The following is a 22,852-nucleotide window of genomic DNA, read 5'->3' on the forward strand; positions in this document are numbered from 1 at the left end:
AGGGCAACAAAAATGATTAGGGGTATGGAACGGCTTCTGTAAGAGGAGAGATTAATAAGACTGGGACTTTTCATCTTGGAAAAGAGGTAACTAAGGAGGGGGGATATGATAGAGGTCTATAAAATCACGAGTGGTATAGAGAAAATAAATAAGGAAGTGTTATTTACTCCTTCTCACAATACAAGAACAAGGGGCCACCACATGAAATTAATAGGTAGGAGTTTTAAAACAAACGCAAGAAAGTATGTTTTCACGCAACACACTGTCAACCTCTGGAACTCCTTGCCAGAGGGTGTTGTGAAGGCCAAAACTATAACGGGGTTCAAAAGGGAGCTAGATAGATTCATGGAAGATAGGTCCATGAATGGCTATTAGCCAGGATGGGCAGGAATGGTGTCCCTACCCTCTCTTAAGATTTTCACCAAATCTAGCTTGGTTTGTGGGGATTGATAATTATGACAAGTGTATCAGATTTCATGTCAGTGGTATCTTTTCTGTTTCCTGAGAGAGAAGAAAATAGCAATTTTACCTTGTGCCCAGGAGTCACAGAGAGCTGGAATTGTAGGTACCTATTATTCCTAGTTTTTAAATAAAATGAATTGCAGAGCAGCATGTGACAGAGATGGGAAAGAGGGAGGAGGGAATGGGGCATAAACTGCAGAGGAGTGACAAATGCCCAGTAGCATCTCACCCAGCTTTTAGTCTAATGCTGCACCACAGAGAATTATTAATATGTATGATTTGCATTTTGTTCAGACATTAGGAATCTATGAAGATGTCTAGTGTTTGGGGGGGAGCGGACATCATAGCTTTTTATTTTTCTACCCAGAATTAACGGATTTTGATCAGGAAATGTTTGCATAAAAATCCTGCTGAACTCCCATTTCCTTGCCATAAATATTGAAAGGAAGAGAATTTTCACTCTTTCCCCATAAGCCCCATTGGAGTAAAGTTAGTCTGACTATCACAAACATTTCTCTAATTATTTTTCAAGTAGGCTTTTTGATTTTATTTGCAAACCAAATTTTGAAATAGGAAAGTTGTGTGTGTTTATGGGGGATAGTGCTGGCAAGAAAACATAGAGCCCAATCCTGTATTTCTTCAGTGCGAGTTTCAGGAGTGCAAAGACTAAAGAATTGGGGCTGTAGTGTCCTTATTAGAATAGTATTCATAAGTATAGAATATTAGTCTTTCCTTCACAGTTTGTACAACCAAATAGGGCCAAGAACAGTAAGAAGAGGTGGCTATCTATTGGGCTATCTAATCTATGGTATTTGTAAGGAACCAATCACCTTTGTGAAATCATTCCCTTAGTGATCACTAGGAATGTTCACTAAGCTAAACGAGTTTCTATAAGAGAAGAAAGATGGCTTGTGGTTAAGGCGCTGCATTTGGACTGGAGATCAGAGGCCAATTCCCAGCTCTAAGAGTTTTCTGTGTGATTTTTGGCGAACTGCTTTAAATCAGATTTTTTAAAAAGAACTCAGCTTTTGTTAAGGCACTGAAATAAATGACCTTATTTGCAACATTTTTTTTGCTTTGTTTTTTTTTAAATCTGGCACCAACTGGGGATGCTGAACCCTTGAAAATCTGTCCTTATGGGCCAGTCCCATTGACTTCAGTGAGCTTTGGATTAGGCCCTTAGAAAATACTATTATCCTCATTTTAAAGATAGGCTCTCTGTGCCTCAGTTCCTTTCTCCCTCCCTTTATCTGTCTTGTCCATTTGGCTGGTAAGCCGTTCCGGGTAATGACTGTATCACCATATGCTTATGCAGCATCTGTCTCAGGGTGGAGCCCTGATCTCAATTAGGCACTACCATAACACAAATAATAAGAATAATAATAAAATGAGAGTCCATCATAAGTGGACTGGTACTGTGTAGAACAAGGTAGAGCATGGGAATAAATTGCTTAATGGGTATTTCGGAATCCTTAAACTCTCGTAAAATATACCTTTAATAAGTAATCCTACCTAATATATACAGAGTGTAGAACCTTTCCTTTGAGCTCTTTACAAACATTCATTCATTATGTCTCACTGCATAATAGACTGGAACCCAGGATTGCTGACTTCCAGCTAGTCCCATGTACTAACAGATAGTATGCCAGATGTTCAGAGCTGTTGTATCTCCATTCAATCCTGTGGAGCTGAGCTGATTTACACCAGCTGAGGATCTGTCTGCATGCCTGCCAGCTTGTTTTGTTTCATTTTGCAGTACGTGCCTTTGGTTATGACATTTCTTTGTGTGACATTACTTTACATTTTAACAAAATTTCATTCAGAGAAAAAGAAGCAGCATTAATAACGTTCGCTGCCCATGGAGATACACACGGATCCTGTGTATTTAATTCTGCCAGTGTTCGCTGTCTACTTATTTTGCCGGCTATGCTGGTGTGGGAAGCAAATGTGCTAATTAAGTGCTCTTTTTGTTATTTCAGGAAGCCTGCCATATGAATATAAAATAGTGATTGCTGGGAATCATGAACTGACATTTGATAAGGAATTCATGGCAGACCTTGTTAAACAGGATTACTACCGCTTTCCCTCTGTGTCCAAATTGAAACCAGAGGACTTTGACAATGTTCAGTCACTCCTGACAAACAGTATTTACTTGCAAGATTCAGAGGTAACAGTTAAAGGATTCCGAATATACGGTGCCCCGTGGTAAGTCCCCATTTAAACTTTCTGTGCTTATATTTGTTTTTTCAACCACAGCAAGAGTTACTGCCATTGAAAATGCAATGAGTCCTGCTTTGTTGAGCTGGTGTGCAGAACCGTACTGTATCTTTCAGTAAACCTTGCATTGTGAACAGCTATGAAAACACAGACAGTGTTGCTTTAATTGTAGTGGTAAAGATTTTATGCAGCAAGATAAACATAATTATTTGTTTGTGTGAGTAAAAGAGTGAGCAGAGCAAGAAAAGAAGAGTTGTGATCTATATCCATTCTGCCTGCTGTTCGATTACTGGAAACTCGTGGACAAATTCTGCTCTTCTCTGTATTCATGTAGTTCCCATGAATTCAGTGGGCTAGCATAGCTGTCAGCAAGGGCAGAATTCAGTCCCTAAAACCTGAGTCTCCACTGTCTTGTGTGTTGTGTAGTCATTTACACTTGTAAAAACTTAGATCAGTATGGGACCATTTTAAAGTTGGTGCCTTAATCTCTATTTTTTTATCTTGCTACTGAGGAATACTGAAAATTTGTCTGTTCTTCTTTGTTCTCAGAATTTTGATCATTAGACTTTGAGCCTAATTCTGACCTCAGTGACACCACTGTAAGTCCATTGCTATCAATGTTGCTCTTGACTGACCTTAGTGTGGGAGAGATCAGAGTTGAGGTCCTGTGCTGAACAAACTCAGGAAGATGCTGACTATAGCTGTCTACAGTTCTGTACTGAAGATACCTTGAACTGAGTTTTTAAAATGCCACCTCCTTTATCTGACCACTGCTCTTTCAATCTGTTGTCGCATCACATTGCCTGGCTATTTAGATGTAGGATCTTGGTACTTCTTGAATTCAGTTAGCACAGTAAGGAAAACTGTTATGCCTATGCCACAAAATTGAGTCTCAATGATGTTAATAATTGTTAAATATGTAGGAATTATAATAGTAACCTCTGTGTTGATTTAGCTGATTAGATATTAGTGTGCATCCTCTAGCATGGACTTAATACATGTATATCATGTAACTCAGTGATACCAGATTCACTTTAAATGAGAGACTGGGGGTTCTTTTGCACCAGAGAATGGGGCTGCATTATGTGCATTTCTGCAGTTGCTTCTTATGCATATTTGAGAAGATCCTTCCCTCGCTCACCTGGACAGTGCTGCTTAGCAATTTATAGGCAGCACCTTTGCTCAGTTACTCTCTGGTGGTGAAGTTCCTACCAGTGTCCCTTTTACGGTCCACATGCAACAATGCTGGCTACAGGCAACCCAGGTGGAAAGGGAGAAATTTATAGACATACTCTGTGTCCAGTGCCCCTGACTTAAGCTACTGATTTTTTTTAATTCAAAAGTCATAGGCTTTCGTTTCTAGTTTAAATCAACTTGACACTACCTAGTTTTTAAAAAATGACTCTTAGATTCACAGTGTCTGCTAATTGATAGAGATGGTCATAATTCAGATAAAGAACATCTCTGAAAGACATTTTAAAGTCTTTTTTTCTAAAGTAACCATAGGTAGTTAACTGAAGAAGACAAGGGCACATAAAGGCCTTGGTAATGTAACATGGATTTGAGGCTATTGCTGGAGGGCTAAAAGCTCTGTGAGCTCTCTGGAATGTTAACTGCAGATTACCATGGTGAACAGCTTCCTTCCTCGTGTGTGAGCTCTAGACAGAAAGCTTGCAATTTGTAGACAACCTCTGATGTTCGCAGACATCCTTTCATATTAGTAAAAATGGGTTTTACTTAACCTAGATTAAGATTATTGCCACTGGAGAGACCAGAGAGGAAAATGTGGTCTACAGGCCTTGAGGGACATGTGACTTGGTGTTTTACAATAGTGGACTCTATGATACACTTCCGGCACATGTATAGATGTACTGATTTTTGCCTTTGTTTACTGAACCCATAATGGTGGCCCATGGCCTACTTTTTCCAACTGCATCCAGAAGTCTTTAAATTTTACATATTGTATGTGTGAAGGTTGGAAATTTATTAAGAAATATTAAGGGGCAACTGATCAAGGAACAAAGGTTCTCCTAACCAGCAGCACAAGCCATTGAACCACTTAACTTTATTTCATAATGACCTGACTCCTTAGCCCATTAATCCTGGGATTTCCTTGTGCAAAATGCATGGATGGCAATGGATACTTTGCCAGAAAGGAAAGCTGAGCTCCATCCACCCTGGGACACTCCTCTAATCTCTCTTGAACAAAGTCTGTAATTTGTGTCAAGCTGTGATGAATTGTGGTAAATACGTGTGTAGGGCAAATGGGAATGGGGAAATTGAGATGAGATAACTATTTTAAATTGATGTAACTCTTTAGGTTAGGGAGTCTACTTATCTTGGTTTGGAGGGTGCTGACTGCTGATGCTGAAATGGCAGCTTTCACCCTTTCCTCTTGTGTCAGCTACTGGGAAAGCATGAAATCCAATTAGATTTCTGCATTTTGTGTGGCTCCTTCAGAGAAGAGAAAAGGTGCATCAGATGCACAAAGTCAGTTGTTCAAAATTTTACAGAGAGGAGACTGCTCCTTAATGATGGAAAAAGACTTTTTCAGCTTTTATGCTCTTCTGGTATACTGCATTCTCCCCACCCTCCATCCTTACCCTGAACTACTATCCTAAATGTTCAAATTCAGATTACCCCAAAAGGACGAAACCTCTGGGGGTTTTTATATGTCTGCTTGCCTCAGTTAGGGTTTTTACCTGCATATATAAAAATACACACACAATTCTGTCTCAGAGGTGAAACACAAGTGCATTAAACCAAAAGACACTCCAACCTAAATTGAGCTAAGTTCGCAAGTTGGATTTGTGTGCATTTTAGATGATATTTCCAGAGGGAAAAATCCATGTTTGCTGATACAGCTAGTGGTTTTAATTTAAGAAGAGGAACCAAACTAAGAATAGCATCTGCAGTTCTGAAGGTTTCAACCTGTCAGAGGTTTCTAAGAAGTAATTGCCATCAGACTGGGAAAACTGGTTATAACTCATCTATCTATTTAGAAAATGTAAATTGCCAACTGAGTGTATCTATGGGAAAGGAATATCAGTCCATATTCATTACATGTTATTACTCATGGTACATCTGAAAGCTTTCTAAAGACCTAAGAGAATTCAAGTAGTGCCTCCTAACTTACAATTTAGTAGAATTTGTATGTAGAAAATAACTTACAACACACAGGAGCATTCTTGTGTATTTGCAATTGGAGAGTGCAGTGGAGCATATCAACAGTCTTTGAGGTGCAGAAAATTTGAATGTAGCCTGATGGGTCTGGGATATTAAATGGCATTAGCTGCAGAGATGTTGAAAGTTTTGGAGTGTCAGCCCCTAAAAAGTGAAAGACTCCTCCTTAGCAAGGGTCAGAGATGCTAAAGTTGCTTGTTGAACTCCTACTTTCAGAGGCTGGGGATGTAACTGCCATTTTCACACCCTAACTAGGAGACTGGTTGATGCACCTTGAAGAAATAACATGGGTAAAGATTTTCCATTTAGTTTGTAGACAACAATCTACTTCTGCAATCTGCCTCCTTTCACTTCCTACTGTCTTTGCCCTCTGGACCTGGTTTAGTTAGTGGAGAAATATCTGATTGTATAGCTCCTTATGCAGGCAAAACTCCTAACGATTTCAACAGGAATATTACAAGGAGTATGAGTTTAGGTCTTAATAGCTAGCCAGTACAAAATAAATAAATAAATCTCTTTGAACTTTATAATTGATATTTAATGATTTCACTCTTAAAACTCTTTTATTTTCACAGTCATATGCCTCAGACATTGAGGTGTCCAGTAAAGAGGGCAGCATGTAAATCTGTTTTTTTTGGGGCTCTCCGGCATCTGAGCTGGGAAAATCCTTTCCCCTCCCAACAGGAACAGCTGCATTGTTCAACAATATCCTGCACCTTTGTCAAGTAGTAGCTTGGTCAGGTCTCAAGAACAGAAACACAAAGCTGGCCTCCCAGTTGCTTTTAATGAATGTTAGTGGGTTTTTCCTATGTCCAGGAATTTGATCCATAGGGTGATCCAGAGGTCAGGAACAAACAGCTCACTATAGCTCACCTCTGAGAACAAAGGCTTTCATTTGCTTTTTTTAGTAACTCTGGAGGAAGTGCCTTATTTTTTTTTTTTTTTTTGGAAGCAAAATTTTAATTGGCATAGATAATGGGACCTTGAAAAGGCCAAGAGAGGTTGAAAAACAACACCACACAGTTCAGTCATCTCCTTTAAAATACAATATTTTTCTCCTCTCTTCTCTCTGTGTGTGTGTGTGTGTGTGTGTGTGTGTGTGTGTGTGTAAATCTGGTGTAAAATTGCTGGATTCACACCATCATTTGGCTTAATTTTGCACATATTTCAGTAACAAGAGTTGAAACTGAGCATGTTTATTTCTCCACTGCATTTACAATTATATTTTAGTACAAATAGCTACTGGTTTGTTACAGCTTCCTTGTTCCGATCAGTGCTTTAATACTTTGTGTTTACCCTGTCAGAAAAGCATCAGATTTTTTTCCAATTATAAGTTTTGCAATGCATCGTGGATTTTGCTGACAGTATTCAAGTTCTTGAAATAGCGAGCAAATTAACAGCCGATATTGAGTGCGAGGATTAGAAAACCAATTGGCAACTCACATGATAGGATTCAGATATACTGATGGGTAGAATGAGTCTCATTTCTTTTATTTTCATAGTCTTACTTGGTAATTAACTTGGGCCTAAAAAAAAAGTGAAAAAAGAACCGAAATTGCCATGCTCAGCAATAAAGTTCCTCCTTGCTATTAGCACTGGGGAATAGAAAGGGAGATTGGAAAATTATATTGGTGCTGCACAGTCTTTCAGGAATTCCAGCATTTATTCAGTAGAAGTCAGCAGTTGGGAATAGTATTGGCAAAGAATAAGGTCTTCTGTGTGTGTGTTAAACAAATAGACACACTGCTGTAATGTGGTTGTGTTTAAAGGCACAGGCTCCTATTTCATTTTTCTTGGCATTTGTCCTTCAGCTCTCTCATTATAAGATCGAAGAATGTATTCCCCCAGGTCTAGAATTACAGGGGCGTTTGTTTATATTTTTGCCTCTTTGGGAGTGTCGCAGATTTCTGTTCAGTTTCCCTGAAATCAAATTCACTTCTAACTTAGCCTCCATTTACTTTTTAACAACAACAAATTAAAAAAGACTGTAATGCAGATCATTTTAAAATGCATTGTCTCCTAACCGCTTTTAATAAGACTCCAGCCAGCAGCAAACTAACCGTTTTCAAAATGCTCTACCTCTATACATTTGGCCAAATCATGTAATGCTTATTCTGTTTACAGCAGGACTTTACTTCAGTGGGAATATTGCCTGACTAAGGAGTAAGTACTTGCAGAGAATTCAGTTCTAGTGTAATTTACAAACCATGCCTGCTTGCAGATGACATGTTGTTGAAATGAAAAACCATCAACAACATTCCTCACACCTCTGTGTTTGTGCTGGTGTGTGGACAGGATTTGGACTAATTATTAATCTCTTCACTGCTCCATGAGTGTTCAGTGAGTGGTCAACCAAACAACAAAGGTAACATGCCATGTATCTAAGATTCCTTAAACATTTTCATGAAGCACAGTAAATGCTATACAACAATTAGTGGAGACAGAATGTGCATCAGCTGTAGTGCTCTAGGGGTTAATAGATTATGAGAGACCGCTGTTGATAAGTGTGTGCATGATCTGATCAAGAACAAAGTTGTTATAAAATGAAAGTTGCATTTACAAAAACCACAAGGTAGGGATGTGTGTGTGTGTGTGCTTTTCTTCCAGTTGGCAGCTGTCCAGAAATAGTTCTTTTTTGTCTTGCTGAGTGCTGCAGCAGCACATGAGTCCACGTGGCATTTGTATGCAGTGGTACGAAGCTGTATCTCATTGAGCAGCTCAGAACATTTGCACCCAGCAAGACGTTCAAGATTACTACAGATTACTACAGGATTCTGATATTTCCACACCACCTCTATAAGGATCTAATCCTGAGAGGAGCTCAGCGCACCTCTGGAGAATATCAACTTCAGTGGGAGCTGAAGGCCCTTAGCACCAGTCCAGAGGGGCTCAGTTCCTCATAGGATTAAACTCTATAATGGAGGGCAGCGCTCGGTTTAATAATTCTTTCCATGTAACTTCAGCGCTCATGGGCCTTATTTTTCCCCTTTCTTACCTTCTGTTACTACCAGGGCAGTTCCTGTTAATTAAGCCATCCCATTCATAGTGGTCTAGGGTAGAGGGGAAAAAAAGAGATTGTGCTGTTGATGTATTGAGAAATTATAATACCTAGGGCAGGAGCTCTAAAAATCCACTCGCCAGCTCGTCCAGAAAGGGGAAATTAGGTGGGGCATGTGTGTCTGAGTGGCTTACTTGAGGAGTGCGGGAGTTGCAACAGTGGGTGGTGTACCTCAAGTCCCAGGAAAGAGGTTACTGAGGGTATATTTACACTGCAGTAAGTCAGGTCAGCTGACTCAGGCTTAGAGGGGTCAAGCTGTGGAGATAAAAATAGCAGCGTAGAGCCCAGGCTCCAGCTTGAGTCCAAACATCTACACTGCCATTTTTAACCCTATAGCCCAAGTCAGCTGACCCAGGCTCTAAAACGTAGTGCTGCAGGTTTTTTATCTCAGTGTAGCCATACCATGAGAGAGCTAGGGAGCAGTTGAGAGCTTGGGGTCACAGTCAATGTGGAGAAGAGCAACAGAAGCAAGATGAGAGGGAGGAGAGCAATGCAGGCTGAGTGGGCTAGCAGGGGAATTGGGACCCAGGGGCTAGAAGAATCTATAAGTGGGGGGGATCAAGAGTGTGCTGAATGGGGAGACCACTACCGGGGGGCTGAGCACTGGAGAAACCAGCCAGCAAGACATTGGGATCATCAAGCCCAAGATGCCGGGGGACATCAGCCACTGAGGGCAGCTGGGAAGCCGGAGGGACAGAGAGCAGAGCCTTCAGACCCAAACAATAGAGAGAATCAGTCAGTCTGGAATCAGAGTCTGGGCCTGACCAGTGGGAACTGAAGCCTTTAGGCCCAAGCAGCGAGTAGGCCCTGACCGTTGAATGGGAGGAGAACCATGCAATCATGAAAGCTCTGTTAGAGCTATGGCTGTTGCAGAACCTGACAAATTGTGGTACAGTGTGAATGGAGGCAAAAGGTTCAATTAATCTTCTGTTGTGCTTCAGCTCAGCCAGGAGAAGAGAATGTTACTACAAGCCAGTTAGGTCAAAAATTGGTCATTTTAAAAAAATGCTCTTTTAGTTACAGAATAGGAGTTAGGCTACCAATCATTTCAGACCCTGTAGAACAGGAAATGATTTTAGAAGTGTGATCTGAAATTAAAGTGATACTCGGGATTGTTTCTGGGAATTCGTGAGAGTCTCTCAAAATCAAGCCAGTTGTATCCATGATAACGAAGGGTGGCTGCTAGATCACGTACAGAGGTTTACAGGTAGTAAAGGCTTGTGCTTTTAGCTTCAGAGGTCCTAAGTTGAATCCCTGTAGATGGACCCCTTCAGGAGTCTTCTCTGAGATGGAATTACCTGCTTCAGATGCACTTTCAATGAAAGGATGGCCATTAAAAGGGTTCTTCAGACAGATTTAGTAAAGGAAACTGATATGCATGTAGTTTTCCAAGCCTCTTAGGTAGCTAGAAATAGAATTGGTCAATGAATTTTTTTCCCCTCCCACAAAAAAATTCAGTTACAATGAAAACATATTCATTTTTGTTGAATTTTCCTCTGGATGTTTTTGGTTTTAAATCCAAAATTCACAAAAAAAACTTTTTTGGTTAAGACCTGAAAATTTTTGACCAAAACAGAATCATTTACGAAAATATCTATTTAATCAAAAAGGCATTTTCTGTTAAAAATTTTCCATTTAAATTTTTTTTAAATCAGCTCTAGCTGCAAACTGTCTGGAGAAAGTATTCATTCTGTACCTAATCAGGAGGTGGCCAGGGCCTGTATAATAGGAATGTCAGAGAAGAAAAACTTGTGAGCAAAAGCCCCAATCCAGCAACACACTTAAGCAGATGTTTATCCTTGCTACCATTTTGAGGCAAGTGTTTGTGGCACTGGACGGTGCACCTCATCAAATGCAGTATTTATATGGTGAGCAAGGGGCGGTGTGAACCTTTCATTCTCCTTTTCCTGGCACAGTTTTTAATACATCTTGTTTCCACACCCAACAAGAGACAATTGGGCAAATAAAAAAAGTCACAAGAAAGGAGTTGTCTTTTCCTTCTTTCTTGGTGCACGTCCAGACTAACCCGCGGCATCGGCGGGTTAAAATCGATTGCTCGGGGATCGATATATCGCGTCTAGTCTGGACGCGATGTATCGATCCCCGAGCGCGCTTACATCGATTCCGGAACTCCATCAACCCGAACGGAGTTCCAGAATCGACACGGAGAGCCGCGGACATCGATGCCGTGCCGTCCAGACGGGTGAGTACCTCGATTTTAGAAATTCGACTTCAGCTACGTTATTCCCGTAGCTGAAGTTGCGTATCTAAAATCGATTTTAATACCTAGTCTGGACGTGGCCTTGGTATTCCATCTGGGGCTGCTTGGGATGGATCCAATATTCTAAACTGTAGAAGAATGCAGTAGATGGTCAAAATGCATGTTAACCGGAAAACTCTAGTTCTGTGGTTTGCCCCAGTATAAGGTAAACCAGAATTATGTGCGCCTGCAGTTATATTTTAGCTTTGTAGCAGTTTTTGTCTCCCTCTGCTGGTTGCTGATATAACTCTAATTCATTTTAATTCAGTTTATTCTGGAGAACAAATTTTCCCTTTCCCAAGCTAAACACCCTGTTCAATACACTTTTCAACTAGCTATGTGAAGTTTATGAAAGACATTTTCTGGTCCTTTTATATGCCTAACTTTGAAAAGGTCTGAGCTTGTGAAAAGAGTTGGAAAAATGTAGAAATAATGTAAAAACCACATATAGAACCCCCCACAATATAATTCACCACAAAATGTTTAATCTTTCTGTGGTTGAATGAAGAAAAGAGAAAGGATGAAGTCCTGGCCCTGTTCAAGTCAAAAGGAGTTTTGCTATTGACTTCAGTGAAATGAGGTTTTCACACACAGATTTTACACCTCCAATGATGTGTGCAGTGTAACATTTTCCTGTGTGCTCCACCTGCCCAGCATCCTAAACCAGCCACAAACTTTTATTTTCCTTTTTAACCTGGACCACTAAATTTCATATTAAAACAAACAAAAATGCAACAAATGAATTTAAATAAAACAGAACAGAGAAATAAATTTGTTATATAGTCATTACATTTGTATACACATTGTATATAGGCCAAATTTACCTCCTAACTGAAGTTTGGTTTGATTTGTAAATAATGTAACAATGAAACTGCCACTGAAAGCCTAAGCTTTTTCCCCGAGCTCAGCTGTATCGTAAGATTTTACATTTAGAACTGTATCTGTCCCAGCTGCTAGTTCTTCCCTCCCTCTCTTAGCTCCTCTTGTATCCTGACTGGAGTCAGCAAAATTTACCTCTCAAAATGACACAGTGGTAAATGTCTTGCATCTTTATGCAGGGTTCACAGACCTGATGTCAGAATGACTCGACAGAGGATCTTAGCATGTGTCACCATGATATGGTAACATTTTAAGTAATATTCATTGATTCCAAACCACAGCTCAGTGAGACACACACACACACACACATCCTGCAAACACACATGCATTGTCTGAGCTGTCACATGTGCTCTTCTGTCCATGGTTGTAACTGAAAAAAAGTTTGGAGCTTTAAAGTGTCCGTTGAAATCAGCAAATGCCAAATGAAATGGAGCTATTTCTACAGTAAAACTAAACTAATTCATCATTCCCTTGAAAGATTTTGTTTCTGTGTTTTTAATCTTGGAGTTAAAGCATAGATTGATCATCCTGAGATATGTAGACTGATCAGCCTAATAGAACCAAGCCTCTTCAGCACGGAATAGAGATTCATATATACAAGTGAAATACTGAGACTTGGCCCTGAAGATTTGTCTTTGGTTGATAAGTACTAACAATCAAACTACACAGTGTTCACCTTTCCTTATTCATATGCCAGTACTGTAACCTTCCTTATTCTCTTGTGCCTTTGTTCTATTAATCTACCAAACAGGGCTCGACTTGTGATTAGTCCTTAGAGCTTGTTTCTATTAATCAGTCTCCAAAACAAGTCTACTTGAATGATTTGGTGTAAGTGCTCTCTTCATCAGTCTATATACAGAGCTACTAGGGATGGGTTGTGTTAAATGGGACTAAAATCTGTGATATCTGCTGCAATTTCTTTGTTTTTACATTTTGATTTTATTGCCGTCGGATATTAGCAAGGGAATAATCATTTGAAAAGTCAGCTGAATTTTGTTTAAATTGTTTAAGGAATGTTTAAGTGGCTACATGCTAGTAGAAAACTTATGGAAGATTATCAACAACTGGAACAGTGTCCTATCACCACAAAATGATTTGTCAGTCATATTTTGAGAAAAAAGGACCCTCTCATATTCCAAAACACAAGGCTCAGAATTCACGGTTTTATAAAATAAAACGGGTAGATTTTAAAACCTACAAGTTTTTTTTGTTTTTGTTTTTCAAAAAAGCCTAGTGGTTGTTTAAAAATGCAGATATTCTCCTGCATTGGTGGAAAGCCAAATAAGCTAATATCTGAAAACAAGGAAGTCAAATGGATTATAAACAAAAAGTAAAACTGATCAGTAGTAATTTCATTGTTAAAAGTGAGTGAAATGCAAACATAAGAATGGCCATACTACTTCAGATCAATTGTCCATCTAGCCCACTATACTGTCTCTGATATTGGCCAGTGCCAGATGCTTCAGGGAGAATGAACAGGGGCAGTTTCCAGTGATCCATTGTCCTCTGTCATCCAGCTTCTGACAAATGGAGTTTTAGGGACATCCCGAGAATAGGGTTGCATTCCTGACCATTTTGGCTAATAGCTAGTATACTTTTGGCTTTCACAGTATCCCCTGACAATGAGGTTGACTGTGATTTGTGCAGAAGTTCTTCCTTTTGTTTGTTTTAAACCTGCTGCCTATTAATTTCATTGGGTGACCCTTAGTTCTTGTGTTACGTGAAGGGGTAAATAACACTTCCCTGTTCACTCTCCACACCATACACAATTTTATAGACCCCTATCGTGTTCTTCCTTAGTTGTCTCTTTTCTAAGCAGAACAGTCCCAGTCTTTTTAATCTCTCCTCATAAGGAAACTGTTCCCCACTCTTAATAATTTTTGTTGCCCTTTTCCAATTCTAATATTCCTTTTTTGAGATGGGGTGACTAGAACTGCATGCAGTATTCAAGGTCTCAGTGTACCATGAATTTATATAGTAGCATTATGATAGTTTCTGTTTGATTATCTATCCCTTTCCTTGTGGTTCTTAACACTGTTAGCTTTTTTGGACTGCCACTGCAACAGTCAGTGAATGTTTTTAGAGAACTATCCACCATGACTACAAGATCTGTTTCTTGAGTGGTAATAGCTAATGGAAACTCCCTGATTTTGTATGTGTAGTTGAGATTATTTTTTCCAAAGTGCATTACTTTGCACTTATCAACACTGAATTTCACCCTGTCACCTCACTGTTCACCTCTTTTCCCAATCATTCATGAATATGTTGAACACTACAGGTCCCAGTACATATCCTTGGAAGGCACCACTGATCATCTCTTTCCATTATGAAAACTGTCTATTTATTCCTACCCTTTGTTTCCTATTTTTTAACCAGCTACAGATCCATGAGAGGACCTTTCCTTCCATGACTGCTTACTTTGCTTAAGAGCCTTTGGTGAGGGACCTTATCAAAGGCTTTCTTAAAGTCCAGTTATGCTGTATTGATTATATCACCCTTGTCCACAGGCATGCTGACATTCTCAAAGAATTCTAATAGATTGGTGAGGTATGATTTCCCTTCACATGATTTCTTCCGCAATGTATTGTGTGTATCTGTGCACCTGATAATTCTGTTTTTTACTATAGTTTCAACCAATATGCTTGGTACTGAAGTTAGGCTTACTGACCTGTAATTGCCCAGATCACTTCTGAAGCCTGTTTTTAAAAACAGCATTACATTACCTACCCTCCAGTCATCTGGTACAGAAGCTGAGTTAATTGACAGATTACATATCACAGTTAGTAATTCTGCAACATTTGAATTCCTTCAGAACTCTTGGGTGAATACCATCTGGTCCTGGTGACTTACTACTGTTTAGTTTATCAGTTTGTTCCAAAACACCTCTATTAACTCCTCAATCTGGAACAGCTCCTCAGCTTTGTCACCTAAAAAGAATGGTTCCGGTGTGATGCTCTCCCTAACATCCTCTGCAGGGAAGCATTCTCCAAAACGGCCTTGTCTTCCTCGAGTGCTCCTTTAGCTCCCTCAGTCATCCAGTTGCTCCATTGACTGTTTGGCTTCCTGCTTCTGATGTGCTTACACAAAATTGTTGCTGTTAGTTTTTTATGTGCATGTCCTTAGCTAGTTGCTGTTTAGATTCCTTCTTGGCTTACCTAACTACACTTTTGCATTTAACTTGCCAGATTTATGCCCCTCTCCCTCTTCCTCATCAAGGACTTCCAAGTTCTAAGAGTCAAAAAGGCATTCTTAACTGCCTCTTTTACTCTGCTGTTTTGCTGTGGCGGCATTGTTTTAGTTCTCTTACTGTTTCTTTTGATTTGGGGTATTTAGTTTGAGTCTCATTATGGTGTTTTTCAGTAGTCTTCATATAGTTTGCAGCCATTTTGCTCTTGTAATTGTTCCTTTTAATTTACATTCAACTAGCTTCCTTATTTTTTGTAGAGGTTGTGGTGGGTTTCTTTGGCATTTTTCTCCTACAAGGATGTTTAAATTTAATTACATTATGATCACTATTACCAAGCAGTTCAGTTACAGGCATCTCTGGAACTAGATCCTGGGTCCTATTTAGGACTAAATCAAGAATTACCTACCCCCTAAAGGGTTCCAGAAGTAGCTGCTCTCGGAAGCAGCCATTTATGGTGTCTAGAAATTTTATCTCTGCATCCCTCCCTGAGGTTACAAATACCCAGTCAATATGAGGATAGTTGAAATCCCCCAATATTGCGTTTTGTGCCTTTGTAGCTGCTCTAGTCTCTCTGATTATTTCACAGTGACCGACACCATCTTGGTGAGGTGGTTGGTAGTATATTCCTACTGCTATATTATTATTATTGAAGCATGGAATTTCTTTCCATAGAGATTCTTTATTATAGTTTGATTCATTTAAGATTTTTACTATATTTGACATTGCTTTCTTTCACATACAGTGCCACTCTCCCACCAGCATGACCTACTCATTCCTATATATTTTATACTCTTGGTATTACTGTGTCCCATTTATTATCATCGTACCACCTAGGGTATCCAGATGTCCTGATTTTATAGGGACCGTCCCAATATTTGGGGCTTTGTCTTTTATAGGTTCCTATTACTGCCCCTACCTCGTCCCGATTTTTTTATACTTGCTGTCTAGTCACCCTAGTACCACCAGGTTTTGACAATGCCTGTTACATCAATATCCTCATTTAATGCCAAGCCACTCTAATTCACCCATCTTAGTGTTTAGACTTCTACCATTTATTTATAAGCACTTGGATATTTTGTCAGTATTCAAGTGTTTGCCTTCATGTGTTATATTTAAATGGGACTCACAATTGACTGTGTCTCATTAGCGCCTACCTGTACTTGGCCATCTTCTTTCCTGTCGTCTTTATTAGTATACAGAGTTCCTCCTTTAGTAAGTTCAACCCCAAGGGGTATAAATAATAAACCAGCAACATAAATGGTGAAAAATAAATTAGCTATTTAGTTTAATTTCAGTATATAACGTATTATTAACAATACAGAAAAATGTAATAAGTATGATCTGATGTTTATCATGACAATGTCATTTAAGGATATATTTAAAAGAACAATTTTTATTTCAGGAAAAGTCTTTCTCAATTTAAACTAAGGAATTACACTGGTCTACAATTTTTGAGAAGTTGTCTGCTTCAGAGATAAAATGTGCTATTTATTATGTATTTTGATGTGCTGAATTCAAATATGACAATTAAAACGATTGGCTACTGTTTCTAAGATATTTAAGTTTTTACATTTTATGTCTATGTATATTGTGTAGATAGTAGAGTTTTAATCATAAATTGTAAACCTAGGTCTTTTCATGTGTTTATGGTTGCTTTACATGATAATATTTCACCTGTCCTGTTTATGTAACACTTTAAAAATCAGCAAAAGGGTTATAAAAATAAAATTTATTATGAAACAAAAGGCAAAAAACTATTATGTACATAGTTTAGTCCTATTCAGTGTCTATTCGGCGCTTCTTGGCTTGTCTCTTGTATTCATTAAATGGAGCATCTCTTGTCACTGTCCAGCAATAGTCTGCAAGCATTGATGGGCTCCATTTGCCCTGATAGCTTTTCTCCATTGTTGCAATGTCCTGGTGAAATCGCTCACCGTGCTTGTCGCTTACTGCTCCGCAGTTCGGTGGAAAAAAATCTAGATGAGAATGCAAAAAATGTATCTTTAGTGACATGTTGCAACCAAGGCTTTTGTATGCCTTGAGGAGGTTTTCCACCAATAACCTGTAGTTGTCTGCCTTGTTGTTTCCGAGAAAATTTATTGCCACTAACTGGTAGGCTTTTCATGCCGTCTTTTCCTTGCCATGCAGTGCATGGTCAAATGCATCATCTCGAAGAAGTTCACGAATCTGAGGACCAACAAAGACACCTTCCTTTATCTTAGCTTCACTTAACCTTGGAAATTTTCCACGGAGGTACTTGAAAGCTGCTTGTGTTTTGTCAATGGCCTTGACAAAGTTCTTCATCAGACCCAGTTTGATGTGTAAGGGTGGTAACAAAATCTTCCTTGATTCAACAAGTGGTGGATGCTGAACACTTTTCCTCCCAGGCTCCAATGACTGTCAGAGTGGCCAATCTTTCTTGATGTAGTGGGAATCTCTTGCACGACTATCCCATTCGCAGAGAAAACAGCAGTACTTTGTGTATCCAGTCTGCAGACCAAGCAAGAGAACAACAACCTTCAAATCGCCACAAAGCTGCCACTGATGTTGGTCATAGTTTATGCACCTCAAAAGTTGTTTCATGTTGTCATAGGTTTCCTTCATATGGACTGCATGACCAACTGGAATTGATGGCAAAACATTGCCATTATGCAGCAAAACAGCTTTAAGACTCGTCTTCGATGAATCAATGAACAGTCTCCACTCATCTGGATCGTGAACGATGTTGAGGGCTGCCATCACACCATCGATGCTGTTGCAGGCTACAAGATCACCTTCCATGAAGAAGAATGGGACAAGATCCTTTTGACGGTCACGGAACATCCATGACTTCTAGGAGTAACATGATGCAATTCATATCATGTATGATGCAATACCAGCTTCAGATTGTATCATCCATTGTTTTGCCTAAAAAGCAAGTACTGTCCAAACCCAGTCATAGATTTATTCATAGATCCAGTCAAAGATGTATTTAGTCATTTCTGGTTTAAATTGAGATCCCTTCCCTTTATAACTCACTTATCCTCTGCCATTCCCAAGTCAAGGGTCGTATATACTGACCCAATAGCATATCTTGAAACTAGAGCCAATCAACAATTTTAAGCATCATTTTCGTTCTCAGTGACCCAGAATTAGTAAAGTTTGACTACATTCATTTCAGAAGCATTTTGGCTGTAGAGCAGTGTTATCTGTCCAGTTAAATATGGGATTTAATCCATGCAAAATGAAAATATGTTTTAAAATACGTATCAGAAAGAGCATGCCAGAACTCCTGTTAATCAGCCATTTGTTGTTGATTTTTAAAGTTTTACCTTTCTGGTTTTATGGTGTATTTGTTTGTTTAATTTAAATTCTGTCCTTGAACAAAATTACTGAGGCTGATATGGCTGGATTGCAGTCTGTAAAGAAAATCAGCAGTGATACAACAGGGTTTGCATTAGCTGAGTTGCAGATCTCTCGCTCTGTATATGGCTAGTTTTTCCTTTATTTTTATGGAATGCAGGCAGAATTCTTGATCCATTTTCATTGGTAAAGCTTGAATTTTTCACTCCTCACACAAAATGGACCCGATCCTGCTCCCAGTCAAGTCAGTGGCTGAACTCCCATTGGCTGTAACAGGGGGCATGATTGGGCCCATCATCACTTTGCATCATGACTCAACTAATTTGAAAGGCTTTGTATCTCCTCACCCCCAGATACTAGTTGCTTCATTAGGCTCTGTTTTGTCCAGTTTGACCTTTCATGGCCTACAGAACACAGTTAAATACCAACACCCCTATTTGACACAGTCCAGACATAATTCCTTCAGTGCATATCTTATCAGGATCTGCTACTGAGATGAATAGTTGAGTGGCCTATGTGCACCCAGTAGCCTGCTTCCTAGCAATTAAGGGGAATGGGTTCCAAAGTGTATTGTTCTTTAAACACGTCTTTCACATTATTTATTTTTTTCCTGTTGGTTCAGGATTTCTCCACTAGTTACATTGTTGTTGTTTTTTTTCTGGTGTGAATTAGGCGTATATTAGCAGTACTTAAAATCTGGAAGCCTGGGTAACATGTTATGGGCTTGCAAAACAGTAATAATAATTTAACAACAAAAAAAGAAAATTAATAAATAGAATAATTAATTACTAGAGAGAAAAATACCCAAACCATTAAATACTAAGTGTAGCCACCTTCCACTCAAACTGCTAGGAAGCCGCTGGTGTGAAGATTTTCATTTATTGTACTTATTAGGAATTCAGAAGAAATAAACCCCAAAACATGGTTTTGTATCTTTCTTTTTGGTCATTTCATTTTCACTAGCTTTATCTACAGATTTTATTTGATCATTTCCCCAGCTATCAGAGAAATTGCTCTTCCTGCATTGATTCATTTCAACCCACGTCTGGAAGGCAGAGAGAATCAAATTAACTAATATTTTACTTTTGCATGTGATTAATGCTAATGCTTACAAAGAAGAAAATACTTTTCCATTATTTAATTTCCATTCTCTAGTTGATTCTCAGTGATTTAATTTTGCAGAGGTTTGTCTCTCTGCTTATTATCTTTGGAGCTCATATCTTGGAATCATAGAAATTATAGCTGGAAGAGCCCTATTAAGTCATCCTGCTAGTGTAGAATTGTTCCCTGGACTATTCTTGAGTGCTGTGTCCATTTTAAATAACTCAAGCACTGGGTCTTTAACCATTTCCTCCTGGAGACTGTTCCTCAGTTTATTAGATCTTACTGATGAGCAATTGTATTTGATACTCAACCTACACTTTTCATTCTTTTACTCCAAGTTTTATGCCCAGATTGGTCCCCCTAAACAATTCCTTTTCCTTGTGGTGTGGTGGTGTGTTTACTTTTCAAGTACTTATCAGACCTCGTTTATACATGTGTAATTCTCAAGAATTAAATATGTATAGACAGGTTATTTATAAGTACTTGAAGAGGGTAAATCCTCCTCCCTTTGTTTCTGTTGCTCTTCTGTATATTCCCTCATTTTTAATAATCTTGTATTGAGAGGCTCAGAACCAAAACACAGAACTCCAGGTGCAATTTTGCCAGGGTAATATATGTTGAGAGAGATACTTAGCTAGATGGACTGCTGGTTTGTTCTGGTGTAGCAATGCATATGTTTCAGTACTCCAATAGAGAGGAGCAACCTAGGATCTTGCTGGGCTCTGCTATGATGCCTCTGCAGCTCCAAATCACTTTCGCTTGTCATAGTGCAAGCTCATGCATATTTTGCTATCAACTATTTCACCTCAGTCTTTTCTGGCTTAACTGCTTTCCAGGTTTCTCCCAATAAATATCAGTATTTTGGATTGTTTTTCCCTCAGATGTATCAAGTTGTCTTTCTCCATGAATAATCCCATTTTGTTGTTTCCTCCCCATATTTTTAATCTCTAGGTCCTTTTTGCATGATTTCTCTCTGCTGTGTTGTGCTTGTAACGCCTCCTAATGTATTACAATCTGTGAATTTAATTAATGTGCTGTTTATCCCTTCTTCCAAATCATTAATAAAGATATTAAGTAAAGCTGATCCTAATACCAATCCCCACAGCAATCCACTGAGCACCTCCCCCACATCACTTCAATCCCTTTGTTTATGGCCCAATCCATGTGACAGTCCACATATCTAAGCCAGTTTGAGTTCATTTTTTGAGAGTACTGTATCCAGTGTTTCACTGAAGTCCACTCTTCATAATTTATTTAAAAGTAAGTTTAGCTATAATCCATGTGTCTTTTGTAAACCTAAGCTGTTTAACACATGTGGTTCTGTTATCTTTTAGAATATGATTGCACCTTTTTTTCAGCACTGAATTTAGACCAACTATTTGATGATTTTCAGATTCATTCCTTAATTTGTATTTGGAGGTCAATACTGCATTTGTTTTGGTTTTTTCAGTCTTCTAGTTCTCCATTTCTCTGATTTCAAAAAACTGCTCTGATTGATACAGTGTATTTGTAACTAATTTATGGAATTTTGAGATGCATATCATCCAAGCCAGAGATATTCACTGTCCCCAAGCATTCCCCTAGCTGTTTGCTAGCATGGCAAGCTCTGTTACTAATTGTACATAGCCACTGTCTTTATTTTTTGTTCACCAATTTGGAGGAGCAGCTCCATAACTCAGCCATCTATGTTGATCTTTTACTTCTCATTTAGACTGAGCCAGCAGCACTGGGTCAGTGAGAGTTTTGTATTTTACTTCAGTGCAGGTCCTGACAGGGTGGGATTTTCAAAAATACTCCTTTTGCTCCTATTGAAGTCAATGCAAAGTTTTCTGTGGATTGTGAGTAGAGTTAGGCAAATGCCAAAGGCACTTCTGACAGTCTCATCTTTACTGTGCAACTTATCACCAAGCAATCTATATGACCAGTTCCTGGCTAAAATTCTTATAGTAATTAGGCGATTAAAAGCCAAATTTTGGTCTCAAACATTTGCACACAGCTCCCATTGAAATCTCTGAGCACTGTGTACAATTGTGTCTCCCCAATTAGGCAACGCACTTAACCACATGCTTAAATCCATTCTTATTAGCAAAACACTTAAGCACGTGCCTTAATTTTAAGCACACCTTTAAATCTCATTGAAATCTCCAGGATTTAAGCACAGCTTAACATTGGCATGGCTTAAGTGCTTTTCTAAACTGGGGCTTGAGGAAATAATTTGGCCGTTAGTGCTTTGAGTTTATATTTCATTCAAATTCACACATTTTATATTGCAACAACCGAAATCTTTTGCTTCCTTCATTATATTGCAAACATCTACATAGAGGACAGACTTGGATAACCATCTATATTGTCAGCAGATGGATAAAAGATGTCCTGGGAAATTTTATATATTTGCAGTTTGATTTTTATGTGCACAATGCAGAAATTTTATTTTATATTATAAAACTGGAGCGTTTATTTGGAAGAGTTGGTTGGAATGCAGTACAATGCAGTTCACAGCTGAGTCATTAAAAGAAGGTGTATGTACATAGTGCTTGTGGTCCGACTGTAATCTAGACCTTACAATGAGATAAAACTGAAGTAGCCTATCTATCTGCCTATCTATTTTGATTGGGCCTAAATTAACAGTACCAGATGGCAGTAGTCAGTGAAATGTAATTTTTTTTGCTGTTGTTTGCAAAACTGCTGCAAATAGTATAAAAAAAAATCCCACTTACTAGTCATCTGCCATATGTTGCCTGTGCTCCAATCTAATGCTGTTTGGGTGTCTGGAGGACTCAGCACATGGTTGAGAGGTTATGAAGTCATGAGTTCAAATCCCAGGTTCTGATGCTTGCAAGCCTTGGGTAATAACTTTGCCTCAATTTCCATATCTGCGAAACAGGCTAACAACAGTTACGTGCTTACTTCACAGGGGTATTTTGAGGGGTGGATTAACTCGTCAATGCTTGAGGAGTGCTTGGGACAGATAAAGTGCTAAGTATTACTATTACTTTATTTTCAGTAGGGTGATTTAGATCCTATTTCAACAAAGCATTTAATGTGTGCTTAACTCTGAGCAAGTGAATGGTTCCATTGAAGTTAATGGAACTATTGTTATTGAAGTTACATACCTGCTGAAGTGCTTTGCCTCCATCCTGGGACTGGTGAGCTAAACAAG

General features: G+C 38.9%; 1 protein-coding gene across 3 annotated transcripts in view; it reads left to right on the plus strand.

Moving 5' to 3' along the window:
- The window catches only part of MPPED2 (metallophosphoesterase domain containing 2), a 136,277-nt gene that overhangs the window by 78,660 nt on the left and 34,765 nt on the right, over nucleotides 1-22,852 (plus strand). For all 3 annotated transcript variants that reach the window (XM_050955477.1, XM_050955478.1, XM_050955479.1), the window contains exon 4: nucleotides 2,442-2,667. In XM_050955477.1, the coding sequence (XP_050811434.1) occupies nucleotides 2,442-2,667 (226 nt within the window). The remainder of the gene's footprint in view (nucleotides 1-2,441; nucleotides 2,668-22,852) is intronic.

The sequence above is a fragment of the Gopherus flavomarginatus genome, chromosome 5 (assembly GCF_025201925.1).
Source record: "Gopherus flavomarginatus isolate rGopFla2 chromosome 5, rGopFla2.mat.asm, whole genome shotgun sequence".
NCBI lineage: Eukaryota > Metazoa > Chordata > Testudines > Testudinidae > Gopherus > Gopherus flavomarginatus.